At 53.4% G+C, this 14,284-nt stretch overlaps 5 protein-coding genes across 5 annotated transcripts; 2 read left to right on the forward strand and 3 right to left on the reverse strand.

The window, feature by feature from the left end:
- Positions 1-694: 694 nt before the first annotated feature.
- Positions 695-1,561, reverse strand: N7482_008397 (uncharacterized protein; the record flags this gene model as incomplete). The annotated part of the gene is made up of 3 exons (XM_056690521.1): positions 695-806; positions 871-952; positions 1,015-1,561. The coding sequence occupies 3 exons, from the start codon at positions 1,559-1,561 to the stop codon at positions 695-697; spliced, it is 741 nt and encodes a 246-aa protein (XP_056540286.1).
- Positions 1,562-2,502: 941 nt separating this feature from the next.
- N7482_008398 (uncharacterized protein) lies at positions 2,503-3,394 on the forward strand (the record flags this gene model as incomplete). The annotated part of the gene is made up of 2 exons (XM_056690522.1): positions 2,503-2,526; positions 2,597-3,394. The coding sequence occupies 2 exons, from the start codon at positions 2,503-2,505 to the stop codon at positions 3,392-3,394; spliced, it is 822 nt and encodes a 273-aa protein (XP_056540287.1).
- Positions 3,395-3,455: 61 nt separating this feature from the next.
- N7482_008399 (arsenic resistance protein) lies at positions 3,456-4,769 on the reverse strand (the record flags this gene model as incomplete). The annotated part of the gene is made up of 3 exons (XM_056690523.1): positions 3,456-4,100; positions 4,293-4,435; positions 4,496-4,769. The coding sequence occupies 3 exons, from the start codon at positions 4,767-4,769 to the stop codon at positions 3,456-3,458; spliced, it is 1,062 nt and encodes a 353-aa protein (XP_056540288.1).
- A 3,091-nt stretch (positions 4,770-7,860) lies between these two features.
- N7482_008400 (beta-glucosidase) lies at positions 7,861-10,770 on the forward strand (the record flags this gene model as incomplete). Its single annotated transcript, XM_056690524.1, has 6 exons — positions 7,861-7,920; positions 7,992-8,131; positions 8,195-8,239; positions 8,312-8,364; positions 8,421-10,477; positions 10,537-10,770. 6 exons carry the CDS (start codon positions 7,861-7,863, stop codon positions 10,768-10,770), a joined length of 2,589 nt encoding a protein of 862 aa, XP_056540289.1.
- Positions 10,771-12,516: 1,746 nt separating this feature from the next.
- On the reverse strand, positions 12,517-14,207 carry N7482_008401 (WD40 repeat domain-containing protein; the record flags this gene model as incomplete). Its single annotated transcript, XM_056690525.1, has 2 exons — positions 12,517-12,546; positions 12,570-14,207. 2 exons carry the CDS (start codon positions 14,205-14,207, stop codon positions 12,517-12,519), a joined length of 1,668 nt encoding a protein of 555 aa, XP_056540290.1.
- Between the last annotated feature and the right edge of the window lie 77 nt (positions 14,208-14,284).

A 14,284-nucleotide genomic window follows, 5' to 3' on the forward strand; every position in this document is an offset into this window, starting at 1 on the left:
CACATCAGCAATAGATGAAATAGCAATAAGAGGTTCCCTGATTTCAGCCACAGACTTATCCCATTGGCTAAATAATAGTCAGAACACAGAAGGAGAGCAGCGCGGCTACCCACGAGGTCAAATCTCGCCGACGTTACATACTCCGTGCTCTATATCCGAACTCGGCTATGATCACGTCGTTTCAGTCTACGCCTCCACAGGATTCACCGCAAGCTTCCAGGGATTCTATTGGTACTAGCAAGCGATAAACGTGCCCGGATAGATGACGCTGAAGCTAATGAATCCATCATGCGACGCTATACCCAAACCAGCGCCTACCAGGCGTCTCCAAGTCCCCTGCAGGTGATCCAGGTCCGGGCCGAACCACCTTGGTAGGACAATCGATCGGTTGGCATCCCGGCTGGCAACAGTTCCGAGGGAGCAGAAGCTTGCCGAGTTCGGTGAATATCGAGGTGCGACCGGGGTCACCCTGCTGCCAAGGGTCTTCAACAATAGATTTCCATTTCTTCACTCAATGCATAGGCCGTGACACAACAACTCTTTCACCAATACGAGTACTTCTAAAACATCATGAAATAAATATGCTGTGCCGTTGAATCGACTCATTCTTCCAGAAATACAACAACTCCTTCTGAGCGATATATGTGATCTTGAACCCCTTTTATCCTCATCGCCAGCCAATGTTCCCCCAGGCTTATGAGGACTTGGGGCGACCCGGCCGGCGCGGTGGAGTCTGCTCTAGAGAGTTGAGGATCTCTCCACCGAGCACGAAGATATTATAGGCGGGGAAGACGATCCAAAGACCGCTGAAGGCAGGAATACGTTAGCTCAAGATTCAATGCGAATGCGAATGCGCCAGGATCAACTCACTTGGGAATAACCCAGAGGAAGATAATCGTGACGGCGTCATTGTGGCCGATGTTATCAAAGCCCGAGAAGAACTCATTCAACCCTATCAGGGTAGAGTTAGCGCCAAGAACCAGCTGATCTACACCAAAAAGGAACGCGGCTCACAGTAAAGCAGGGTCTTGCTGAGAGTCATCACGGACACCGTGAAGGCAATCAGAAGCGCGGTCGCGCCAGTCCGTCCAGCCACCACCTTTTTGCCAGTCAACAACCACACGAAACCCTTCTTGAGCTTTGGTGCGTCGCGACCAGTTGCGACCGTAGCACCGTGTCGGTACACAATCCACAGGTAGTAGATGTAGCCCAGCGTCTCGATCACGTTCAAGATGGTCTGCGCGGCAGTGAACCCATTGCGCGCATTGAAAGCGGGCCAGCCATAGATGTAATCGACGGTCCCGTAGAGCGCGTAGGGAGTCCAGATGGGCGAGTGCAGCCGGCCACCGGGCATACTATGCGGTCGCAACAACACATAGCCTGCATCCCAGAGGACCAAGGGCACCGAGACGACAAGCCAGATCGTCAGCGCGGTGGAGGGGGTGTGTACCCATTTGCGCGCGTTGCCGTTGGTGGTTGGCGCCGGCGACGACTTGACGAGTTCCTTCGCAGCTTTCTCCGGCGAGGGAAACTCGCGGGGATGATGTCGCGTGGAGACCATGGTAGGCTAGGGTGGAGCGTGAGAGTTTGGACCCGAGTCGCAAAGGTGGAGAGCGTCGCGCGATCAATGAATAGAAATAGGACTAGGTCCAGAACCACACAGCAGTGGGAATGTGCAGGAATGGAACTTTACCTCCCCGAGGAGGAAGGGAATAAGGAACGACCGCACTAGTCAGCAACTTGGTGGGGGGAAGCGCATTCCAGGCGATCGCAGAGGAGCCCAGAATTCCGCGGCGACTGACGGACAGTGACGTCGTCAGAGCGCCCGAGGTGATCGTTTGCGGGCAAACTATGCAGTGCGAACGGCACGCTTTTGGCGAAGATTTGCCTTTGTGCGCGAGGCCCCACGGTGGACTCGTGTTCATCGGGATAAGGACACGGAATAGCGTGGACGGCGCGTAAACAGATGTGATGAACATGATGATTTCCCCGGCTTAGGGGTTGGGGCTGCTCGTCGCCAGTCCATTGCTGACCGGTCTACCCCGGAAGGCTCGTGCTTCCCCCGCGCCTATCCAATCGGCACGATTTCCCCCTTTCCCCCCATTCCCCCCATTGTGCGTCGGCTCTGCGCAGGCCACATCCAATCCGACTTGAGGGGGGAATCGGCTCTACAACACAGGGGATTAATTAGCCGGTAGTTCTAGTCTTCCTCCGTAGAGTGCAAGGCTTCAAATTCCATCGTTGGCAGCTCATGGACGGGACTGGAATATGGTTTAGGTCGATCCATGGATAGACGATGGACACCCGATCTATCAGGCATGAAAGTTGGATCCATCGAAATTCACGTGATTCAAAGCCACAGTCGAATAGGGTTCTTCGGGATCTCAGGAGACATTGGACACCGCGATTTTGAGTCCGAGCGGACGCCGCAAGCCTCGAACTGCTTCTTGTACGGAGCCGTGACAACGTCTCAACGTCTCAACATCCTGGAGTTGGAACGCGATGGAGGCAGAGAATCGCCAGAAGGTGCGTATCCCGTCTGCCATGGTCGGCCGTCAGAAATACCGAGAATATTGGTGCCTGACTCGCTGTGAAGCATCTCGAACGCCTGGCGCGTGTCCGCGAGAACCAGCGTCAAAGCCGAGCGCGAAAGCAGGAGTATGTCCGCGAGTTAGAGCAGCGCTTGGCTTCGTTCAAAGTTGAAGCTCAGCGAAAAGATATCCAGCACCGGCTGGCCAGCCAGAAAATCGAGGCAGAGAACCGACACCTCCGAACTCTGCTAGGATCTCTTGGGATCTCGGCAGAGCTAGTCCAACAGTATCTTCAGTTGGCTGACCAGGGCACCGTGCTGAATCGGAAAGTGGCCATTCCCGCAATGCAGCGACCGGCAGAGCTACCTCCAATACCACCATCTAGTGGCACGGGCAGTCCGCAATCAAGCTCTACGCGAGCAAGCGCACCGACTGCGTGTAGCACAGCAACCGAACGCTCACCCTCAGAGGAAGCCTCTCGTACACCGACTACTTGTGCGCCATTAGCTTGTGCGCCAACCACCTGCGCGCCAACCACCTGCGCGCCAACCACCTGTGCACCAGTGCAGGCTGAAACCGAAGGCCCACAACAGAGGCAAAAGCCAAAGCATGCAGAACCCGCTCTCTGTCAATGCCCACCAGGAAACCCAGGCATGGACGAAGGCAATGGCGACGTACTGAATACTACTCTCTGTGCCATGGCAGAAGAGTTGATTAGCCAGTACAATACGAGCGGGATTGACATTGACGAAATCCGACAAAGACTGTGGGCCGGATTCAGAGCCAATTCTACAGGAGATGGCTGCCGAGTTGAGAATCAGGTCTTGTTCCAAGTTTTGGATGAGATTAGCAACAGCATCTAATCTGCCGCCTGTGATCTTTTAAGTTTGTTGCTATTAACAAATTGTCACCACGGCCGCAATACTACCAATTGTGCCGCTTGCCATACCACTTCACGGCATACACCAACCCCAACAGCACGGGAACCTCGACGAGAGGCCCGACGGTGGCTGCCAAAGCTTGATCGCTCTCAACGCCGAACGTCGCAATTGCAACTGCGATCGCTAACTCGAAATTATTGCTCGCTGCCGTGAAGCTTTGCGTACACGACAGTTTGTACCCAAAGCCACATCGCCGGGTTATCAGCAGGGTCGCTAGAAAGATCACAGCAAAGTACACTATCAGGGGCGCAGCCACTCGCACCACAGACACAATCTGATGAACCACCTGTCGACCCTGAGATGCGAACAGGATGATGATTGTGAAGAGCAGCCCGATGAGAGACAACGGACTGATCCACACAAGGAACTTCTTGTCATACCATTTCCCACCAATCAAGCCGCGCAGTCCGAACCGTGTCACGATTGCTGCCGCGAGTGGGATACCGAGGAAGGCCCCGACACTTTTGGCTACTAGTGAATATTCTAGAGAGATATCGTCGTCGCTGATGATTCGGATGAAGAGTATGGCCATCGGCGCGAACAATACCATCTGTAACACGGAATTGATGGCCACGAGAATGGCGCAGTATTCTCCATCTCCACCTGCTAGTCCTGTCCAAATGAGAACCTGCATTTGTTAGTCCGACTGGCTGCGTAGATCACGGATAGAAAATCCAATATACCATTGCAATGCACCGCGCAATTCCCACCAAGATCAATCCTTCCCTCAACCCCTTTTCATCGGGCAGAAATGCCCATGCTAGTCCCAACTTCTTGTCATTGGCAGCCATCCCAAAGGAAGGATCGGGTGAGAACATACCATAAAAAGAGGGGCCACGATCCAGTTCACGATGATACTGAATCCAATCTGCACCCAAAGAGATTTCTGTCGAAATGTTCGGTGCAATGTTTCGAATCGTACTTTGCATAGAATCGGGTACATCATGACCAGCAGACCGACCGCTACACATGGGTGTCAGGGCGAAGATTTCGAATGTGTTCCGTAGGCGACGACAAACTCACCGATGGGCACCGACACACCCACAAACTTCCCTCTCTCAAGAGCCTCCTCCGTGCCGGGCACGAAATTGCCCAGAATAATGCCTATCGCCATGGCCAAGAATATCCAGATCGCGAGGAAGCGGTCCAGGATTCCAAGCTGGTGAAACGTTGACGTATGCTTGCCTTCTTGGGCAGTGGCGCTTGACTCCATGCTCTCGCCATTTTCCCTAGGCTTGTGCTCATGGAGATTATCGTGGCCCAGGCTTGAAGCCCCGTTGGCTTCGGGATCCTCCATGAATGTTAGGCCTTTTCCCTGAAGATATTTTGGATGAAAGTGTGTTTCTCCTTTTCTATCTACGTTGCTGTGTTTACACATGTCATGATAATATGGGAAGTCCGGCCAATCATAATGAAGGGGTGACATGTTGAATTGGACATCATGTGATCACCAGCAGATTTGACGGCACGTATACGTATACGTATCGATCTGTACGAGGAAGCCCAACCCAGGAGCTAAGGAATTAATCTGTGAGAAATATGTATGCTAGGATCTCGCAGGTAAGAAAGGAACTGAAGGACTCGGAGGATTCGAAAGATTGGGGGGCGATGTTCATTTAATTTGGACAGGAGGTTGGCGGTCTGGACTATATAAGACTAGATTAAATGGTGGACCTCACTTTTCACGGCAAAAGATTCTTCGTGAGTCATTTGTCAATCCTCAAATAGGCATGCGAACTTTAAGTTTGCGAGGCAGTTATCTGAATGCGTTGTTTGAATCCTACGGCGAGACGGTGTACGGCATGCAAGAAGGAGCAGGTGGCTGCTTGAAAGATGGAAATGAGACGAGGATCCTTCACGAGGGCCAAAAGGCAGCTCTGGGCAGTACCCCTACTTTTCAAACTTGCCATCATGCCCCGGATAAAGATTTGTCGGATCCCCTCCAGCTGTAGAGGCAATGAGCAATGAGCAAAGAGCAAAGAATGAACCCACCGATGATTAGCCGGGAAGGGGGTTAGTTACGATGTTGAAGAATGTGGCACTCAGTCAAGACGTGTGCAATTGGGCATGAAACTCGACTTGCGGGCGATGGAAAATTCCCCTCGTACGGCGCCGATTAGTTGTCGGAGAACATTCGGCAAACAACGCTCCCCGAGAACGTTCGCTCTCTACGCCCTTTCGCCCTTTTTAGTCCCCGGACTATGCGCGCCAGGAAAACATATCCCAATTGTGCTTAGATTCGTGGGTGACGGTGACATCTACGCGTGTCGCCGCGGGCTTGGAAGCTTTCCCCACTCTCGTTGCGCGGGGCGGGATGGTCGGGCCGCACAGGTGCCGACGGCAGGAAGTTGGCATATCTTCGCACACTCGCATTCGAATACAGCTAGAGAGCAAATGATATGGAGAACTCACGGAGGTTATTCTTATATCCGGAGGGCTTTTACTATTGGATATTTGTCGAGTGAAGAGAGCCGATTGGCCGGGTGGACCGCTAGACCGGTAGCCCTGGCCGATGCCGGCGCATAGCGTGGGGCAGCCGCAGGCCGGTGTCCTAAACCCGAATCGCGCAGCAGCCATGAATGCAACAGCAGACCGTGGCGGAGGCAAAATGACAATGTCTTCGTCGCGCCCTGGGCCGATCGGTAGATTGACTCGGTTCAGGGCAACTAAACACCGGATCAGCCCGACACGGCGCTTGGCCCGTTCCAAGACGATCCATCGGGGAGAAGGATTCGCGATCACTCCGAGCATGGATGGGCAGATCAGATCGCAGACATGGATTGTATCGCGCTGAAGAGGAGACGAGCGTAGTGCTGCTCAGCATGGCGCTGGTCTATTTAGAGGAAAAGCGAACCCCTCATTAGTATGGAGGACAGCAGGGATTAAACGCGCACAGAGGGACTCCGGTCTCAAAGATCCTGGGGTCGGCATCCCTGAAGCCTGGAGCCCCGCACTTTTGGGCGCCTCCCCGGTCTCTCCGGCAGCCCACGCTTGGCGATGCGGATGGCTGCGCCATCCGCATCATAGCAATCAAACCAATTCAAGGTCAGGCGGATCGGATGAATGCGCCATTATCTGGAAACAGACATGGATTGGGCTCGACTTATTTTGGATTCTTGGCCCCAGTCGATGTTTTCCACAAGTGAAAACATGGTGTACCGGTCGATTTGGGTCACGGTCCTCGTCGGTAGAGCCCAGGAGACAAAAGCATAAGCCATGTGGGAACAGATGCGCCACAGATGCATCTCACGAGGAGAATCGAGAGGACTGGAGCAGGTCTCAAGTCCAAGTGGAACGGCGGCATCTCAAGGAGCCCAAAAGACCAGGACCCCGAGAAGTTTCCCCATCGGGCAGGACGAGCGGGGATCTTCTGGGACGAGGCAGTGCGACTCCCTTTGACCTGGGGGTGATTTTATAGAACTGCTAACGCGTCAAAATGCAGCTAGTCCCAGTTATTGGTGCCGTGTCGTTAGGATAGACAACTATATGCCCTTGCGGGCATCGGAATGCGGAGTACCCCGGGGTGTGCCCTGGAGCCGGCTGTCGTGGGCATTCCTGAACTCGACCTCTGTGCACAATGTACTCCGTACGGATGACAGTAGCTTTGTGCGCGCGACGGACAATTAGCGGAGATGGGAAACGAGAGCGAGGGCACGGCCGGTCGCAGTGGCAGGGTAGCAGTGGAACGTGGCGTGCCGAAGTTGAGGCGGGTGCCGTGCTCGGCAGATTCGGCGTGGGGTTGGGGAAATGGGGGTGATGGGGAGAGCAAGACGGGCAGATGACTTTCAAGGCGAGGGTCCCTGTACTTCGTAATGGTATTGTCTTTGGACCTGGCCTATTGAATGTTGGACGGGAGCGTGGAGCTTGTAAGGTGGTTCCCCCTGATCTGAAAACTGTAAACATCTCCTCTCTTTCCAGCCATGCCCAACTCACTAAATACTCCTGGCTCAAGGACATCATTATTGAACACTCTCAGAAGCTCTTCCTCAGCTGTATGTTTGCTTGCCGAGCCTTATCACACATGGTTGGAGTGCCTGCAGTGTTCTTGCGTGTAATCTATTGTATCTATTGTATCGTACCTACTGTAATGCACCACCACCTTCCGGCTATTTGGTTATTTGTCGATCCCTACTGTTTCTCCACACATCCAGCTTCCCCCATTATTTTTTATGGGGAGATTACGACATGCGCGAACATCCTGGCAAGTCCTTGCTGTAAACATTCAGCATTTAAACTGGGTCCTGTCCCCCGCAATCTCTAGTTTGGGACGCCGTGTTTACTACCTCCCCCTTGCCTCATCCTCTCATCCCCTATCGGCTGCGCGATTCAGCTTTCTCAGTGCTCTGAGTGCCTGAATTTGCCCAGCTTACCTTCCTACCCCTGCAATTATGAAGCTCGGGTGGCTGGAAGCCGCCGTCCTCACGGCGGCCTCAGTCGCGAGTGCCAAGGTATGTCGAGCAGGAGTATATCTCATAATGGATTGCTCATTGTTCGAGGGCTAACTGGGTGGGTGCTGTAGGAGCTCGCATATTCTCCTCCCTACTACCCGTCCCCATGGGCGACCGGTGAAGGCGAGTGGGCTGAAGCCTACAAGCGGGCCGTGGATTTTGTCTCCGAACTGACTCTGGCTGAGAAGGTGAATTTGACTACTGGTGCTGGGTATGTTTGCTTCCGAGAAAGGAGATTGCGCGTCAGACGAATTGGAACTGACATCTAATGCAGATGGGAGCAAGAGCGTTGTGTTGGCGAGACTGGTGGTATTCCCAGGTAAGATGGCGTCATGATATCAAGATTGAGATGAGAAAGAGCGGAAATTGTTGACAGGGACTGGCACAACAGGCTCGGAATGTGGGGCATGTGCATGCAGGACTCGCCTCTGGGTGTTCGTAGTGGTAGGTGGCCCCCATCTACAACGCCAAACGGTCGCCAACTAATACATGATGAACAGCCGACTATAACTCCGGGTTCCCTGCTGGTGTCAACGTGGCCGCTACCTGGGACCGGAGACTCGCGTACCAGCGCGGTGTTGCTATGGGTGAGGAGCATCGTGACAAGGGTGTTGATGTCCAGCTTGGACCTGTTGCAGGCCCGCTGGGCAAGTACCCCGATAGCGGTCGTGTGTGGGAAGGGTTCGCTCCCGACCCTGTCCTGACTGGCGTGATGATGGCCGAAACCATCAAGGGTATCCAAGATGCTGGTGTCATTGCTTGCGCTAAGCACTTCATCGGTAACGAGCAGGAGCACTTCCGCCAGGCCGGCGAGGCCCAGGGCTACGGGTACAACATCACCGAAAGTATCAGCGCGAACATTGATGACAAGACCATGCACGAGCTGTACCTGTGGCCCTTTGTGGACTCGGTCCGTGCCGGTGTCGGTTCCGTGATGTGCTCGTACAATCAGATCAACAACAGCTACGGTTGCTCCAACAGCTATACCCTGAATAAGCTGCTGAAGGGGGAGCTCGGCTTCCAGGGCTTCGTGATGAGCGATTGGGGCGCACACCACAGCGGTGTCGGTGATGCACTGGCTGGTTTGGATATGTCGATGCCCGGGGACGTTATTCTGGGTAGTCCCTACTCGTTCTGGGGTACCAACTTGACTGTCTCGGTGCTGAACAGTACTATCCCCGAGTGGCGCTTAGATGATATGGCGGTTCGTATCATGGCGGCCTATTACAAGGTTGGCCGTGACCGTGTCCGCACTCCGCCGAACTTCAGCTCCTGGACTCGGGATGAGTATGGTTATGAGCACTTTATGGTCAGCGAGAACTACGTCAAGCTGAATGAGCGGGTCAACGTCCAGCGCGACCATGCGAATCTTATCCGAAAGATTGGCTCCGATAGCACTGTGCTGCTGAAAAACAAGGGTGGCCTGCCCCTGACTCACCAAGAGCGTTTTATTGGTGTTCTGGGCGAAGATGCTGGTTCTAACGCCTACGGTGCCAATGGCTGCAGTGATCGCGGCTGCGATAACGGTACCCTGGCCATGGGTTGGGGTAGTGGCACAGCCAACTTCCCGTACCTGATTACCCCCGAGCAGGCCATTCAGAATGAGGTCCTGAACTACGGCAATGGCCAGACTAACGTTTTTGCTGTCACTGACAACGGAGCCCTCGACGCGATGGCTGCTGTTGCTTCTAGTGCCAGTGTTGTCTTGGTATTCGTCAACGCTGACTCTGGCGAGGGCTACATCAACGTTGACGGGAACGAGGGCGACCGTAAGAACATGACCCTCTGGAAGAACGGCGAGGAGGTTATTAAGACCGCCACTGCCAACTGCAACAACACCATCGTTATTATGCACACTCCTAGCTCTGTCTTGGTGGGTGATTGGTACGACAACGAAAACATTACTGCCATCGTTTGGGCAGGTTTGCCCGGCCAGGAGAGTGGTCGCAGCTTGGTTGACGTCCTGTACGGCCGCATCAACCCTGGTGGCAAGACTCCTTTCACCTGGGGCAAGGCCCGCAAGGACTACGGTGCTGCTATCCTAACCGAGCCCAACAACGGCGAGGGTGCTCCCCAGGATGACTTTGATGAGGGTGTTCTCATCGACTACCGTCGCTTCGACAAGGATGGCGTGGAGCCGATCTTCGAGTTCGGCTTCGGTCTGAGCTATACCAAATTCGAGTTCTCTGACCTTGAGGTCACTGCCCTGAAAGCCGGCAACTACAGCGAGACCACTGGTCAGACCAAGGATGCCCCCGTTCTTGGCAAGGCTGGCAAGGCCTCGGACTATGTGTTCCCGAGCGGCATCAACCGCGTGCGCCAGTACCTCTATCCATGGTTGAACTCGACCAACCTCAAGAAGTCGGCCGCCGACCCTGACTATGGCATGGAAGCGAAAGACTATATTCCCGCTGGCGCCACCAACGGCTCCGCGCAGACTCTTCTGCCGGCTAGTGGCCCATCGGGCGGCAATGCGGGCCTGTTTGAGGATCTGATTCAGGTCACTGCCTCTATCACCAACATTGGCTCTGTTATTGGTGACGAGGTGCCTCAGCTTGTGCGTATCCCCCGAATATATACTCTTTGACGCGAACCTTGGCTAACCTTCACCTCCAGTACGTCTCTCTTGGTGGCGACGACAACCCGGTCAAGGTCCTTCGTGCCTTCGATCGCGTCACCATCGCCCCAGGCCAGAAGCTCCAGTGGACCACCACCCTGACCCGCCGCGACTTGTCCAACTGGGACGTGGCCACGCAGAACTGGGCAATCACCAGCGCCCCGAAGAAGGTATACGTCGGTAACTCGTCACGCAAGCTGCCTCTCTCGGCCGAGCTGCCTTCCGTCCAATAACCGGATTCCCTGCAATTGCGGCTTCTCATACCCATCTTTGTAAAAAGCGGAGGACAAGGAAATATTGGGTTTTTTTGATCGTTTGTCCAGACAGCTCGGATTGCCTTTGCATATAGTTCTCATTGACATGTCTCCAATGAATGTGAGGTTCTGAGTCAAGAGAAATTTCATCCGCAGATCCATTGGCTGCACCCTCATAGTCTGATGTCACACCAACGGGGCGTAAGCGCAATTGAGAGGGTTGCTGCCGGGCGGATGGAGCCGTAATGGTGTGATCGTTGAGTCGACCCGCTGGACACTGCCCGACCTCACATTTCTGCAGCTAGATCAAATCACCGCTCATAAGCATGGCTTTGGAACGCATCGCATGCGGTTGACGAGATTTAGATTGTGATGCCCCAATGGCAATTACCAGATCCAAAGTAATGAGCGGTGTGAGGGCTTGGTCAAGCTCGGTGAAGTATATACCAACAGTGATTGAAATCATTGAACTATAAGGTTATGCATTGCGAAGACGGACACTCGACTCCGACTTTCCGCCGCGTGTCTAGATATACGTCATCCCACTGGTCATAAGACGTCTTCTATGTTTGTGGAACTGAAGGTTTTCAGTGGCAACGCCATTTGTGCAGGACCTTGGGGTAGATGAGGGTGGGTGATGTTAATGCTGCTGGTTGTTGCCAGTAAGAAAAAGAATGCGAAGAATCTCTTATAATTTGTCTGGCCCCGTGTGACAAGTGCGTGTCATCTCCAGTGTTAGTGAAGACTTGATGACACGCACTTAGCCGGAATAACTAAATAATGACACGCCATCCCCGGTCCCAACACATGGATCAGCGTGCACGGACAGGAATACGGTTCACATCGAATTCAATTACTGTCAGTTCACCGGAGGAATGGCCCAAAACAAGAGTCGCTGCGCGAACGGCTACACAAGTAGCTCGATATTCTATGGGTAGCCACAGAATGTGGTCCATCCGGTACGTTACCCATGGATTCACGACGAACAAAGGGCGGGGGATTGGAGCCCGAGCGGAATCTGTCCCTGTCCCCGGGGCCCTTAACTGAGGGACACCAGGGTAATCGAACCGCCCATCCCCATAAAATACAAGAGGGCTGCTCCCGTTGACTACCATCATATTGTGTAACATGCCCGTCGCAACTTCCCAGAGCCGGATGGTTCCATCGTCTGATGCCGAGGCGATCAGACGCCCGTCAGGGGAAAAAGAGATGCTGTTAACGTCGCTCGAGTGCTCGGAGAAAGTACTGCGGAGGCCCCCAGTAACCACATCCCAAACGTAGACGGAATTCTGCGATGCGCAGACAAGGAGGTCATTGTGTGGTGAGAATTTCACCATGCTGATCGTCGTGGCTTGTGCCGGCCTCGGATTCAGTCTGCTCAACCGGTCCGGTAGCCTGTCACGCGACTCCTTGGTCCGACTCATGTTGATGGTGCAGTACTCGTGCGATGTAGTAGTGCTCCGTACATGGATGGTATCGTCGCTTAATATCATCGCCATGACCTTATCGTCCCTCGAGAATGACACAAATTCGAAGAACCCACGATTGATAGAGAGGACAAAAGGTGTGCTGTGGTATTGTCTGTTGCCCGTCATCCTATCATGAATATATAGACTATATCCTCGAAAGTTGCGTGCATAGAATTGGCAACTTAGGGAGAGAAACCGGGCATGGCTTGAAATTTCATTTTCAATAGAACCCGTTGCGACACGCCAGATAATTCCTCTACCACCCGTTGAGATCGAAGAGACCAGTCTATCACCATCAAAGAAGGTTACCTTATCGACCGATTTGGTATGGCCTCTCAAGATGATCTGGACCTGCGTCGTGGCCACGTTCCATATTCGCACTGTGGTATCGATGGAGCCAGATACGATATGCTGACCATCCGAGGAAAATGCAACCGCGTTCACACTCGCTAGATGGCCGATGAGAGTGTCAATTAAAACCCCAGTCATTGCTTCCCAGAGACAAATGGAACCATCTTTAGATGCAGATGCCACATACTGGCTGCATGGTGAGAAACTAAGATCGCTGACAGCTTCCTGGTGACCTTGAAACGTTGTGCGTGTCCATCCCGACGCAACATCCCATATTCGCACAATTCCATCAGAGGAAAGTGATGCTATGAGTCGATTATCTGGAGAGAAGGTAATGTGGTCAACAGGAAATACATTTCCCGCATAGTAACCGTGGTAGGAGCATTTCTCGATGCCCTCACGGGAGGCCGCCCACAGACAGATCGTAGGATCATCCCAGGTTCCCACCAGCGCCTGGCCGTTCGATGAGAACGCAACGTTGGATGACCAAGCAGAACCAGGGCTCTTGTGACCAGGCCCCCGGTTTATTACAGCACGTGGTGCACCTGTCAGTATGTCCCATAATCGGACAGTGTTGTCATTGGATATAGAAGCTGTCAACCGGCCATCTGGCGATACGGCCACCGCATTGATAGAGGCCATATGTCGTTCTAGGCTTCTGAATGACGATGTTTTCACAGTATCCCAAAGCCGGACCGTGCCATCTACCGATGCAGAGGCAACCAGATTCTCATTTGGCGAAAATGCAACTGCACTCACAGCCGCTATGTGACCTTCCAGCGTGGCGACCGCACGAGGTTGCGAGGTCTGCCATAACCTTACTGTGCGGTCGTTGGATGCAGAAGCCAAGAGGCGTCCGTCGAGCGAGAATGTAACTTTGTTGATGCTACTAGAGTGGCCATCGAGAGTAGCACACAAGGCTCCCTTGGAGATATCCCAGAGGTAGAGAAGTCCGTTTGAAGAACCAGCAGCTAATAGGTTGTCATGGGAAAGTGAAACTGAATTTAGCCAGCCCATGCCTCCTCTTAATCTGGAATTGAGATTCCCGGATTCGGCGTCCCACAATCGAACTGTCCCATCACCGGATGCCGTTGCAAGCAGGCAACCGTCTCGTGAGTAGCTAACATCGCTTACCCAATTTTTATGGCCCTCGAGAACATGCCGTAGTGACATTGTTGCGGTGTTCCATATCCGCGCGGAACGATCATTAGACACAGAGGCCAAATGCACTCCATCTGGTGAAAAGGCGATGGAATTGATTGGGCTGGTATGCCCAGGCAGCATACCACAGGATCCTCCTGTATTTGGATCCCACAATCGTATGGTGCAGTCATTGGAGGCAGATGCCAGGAGATGACCATTAGGAGAGTACGCAACAGCCTTCACCAAATCAGTGTGGCCTTCCAGCGACGCTTGAGTTGAGCCTGTGACAACATCCCATAGACGAATCGTATGATCGTTTGATGCAGATGCAACAAGGTCTCCTTTGACCGAGAAAACAACGTCATTGACCCAGCTACTATGGCCTTCGAGAGTTTGGATCAGCGAGCTCCAGTCCTCACGCACAGTGGATAAGCTGAGGATCCAGTCGGGCATGTAGTGTTTGAATTGGCTACGGATTATGCTCTTTTCCGGGGCAAAGACCAATGCCGAGCAATAAACTTGCAACGGAG

The sequence above is a fragment of the Penicillium canariense genome (assembly GCF_028826845.1).
Source record: "Penicillium canariense strain IBT 26290 chromosome Unknown utg000006l_segment0_segment0, whole genome shotgun sequence".
In the NCBI taxonomy this organism is placed as follows: domain Eukaryota; kingdom Fungi; phylum Ascomycota; class Eurotiomycetes; order Eurotiales; family Aspergillaceae; genus Penicillium; species Penicillium canariense.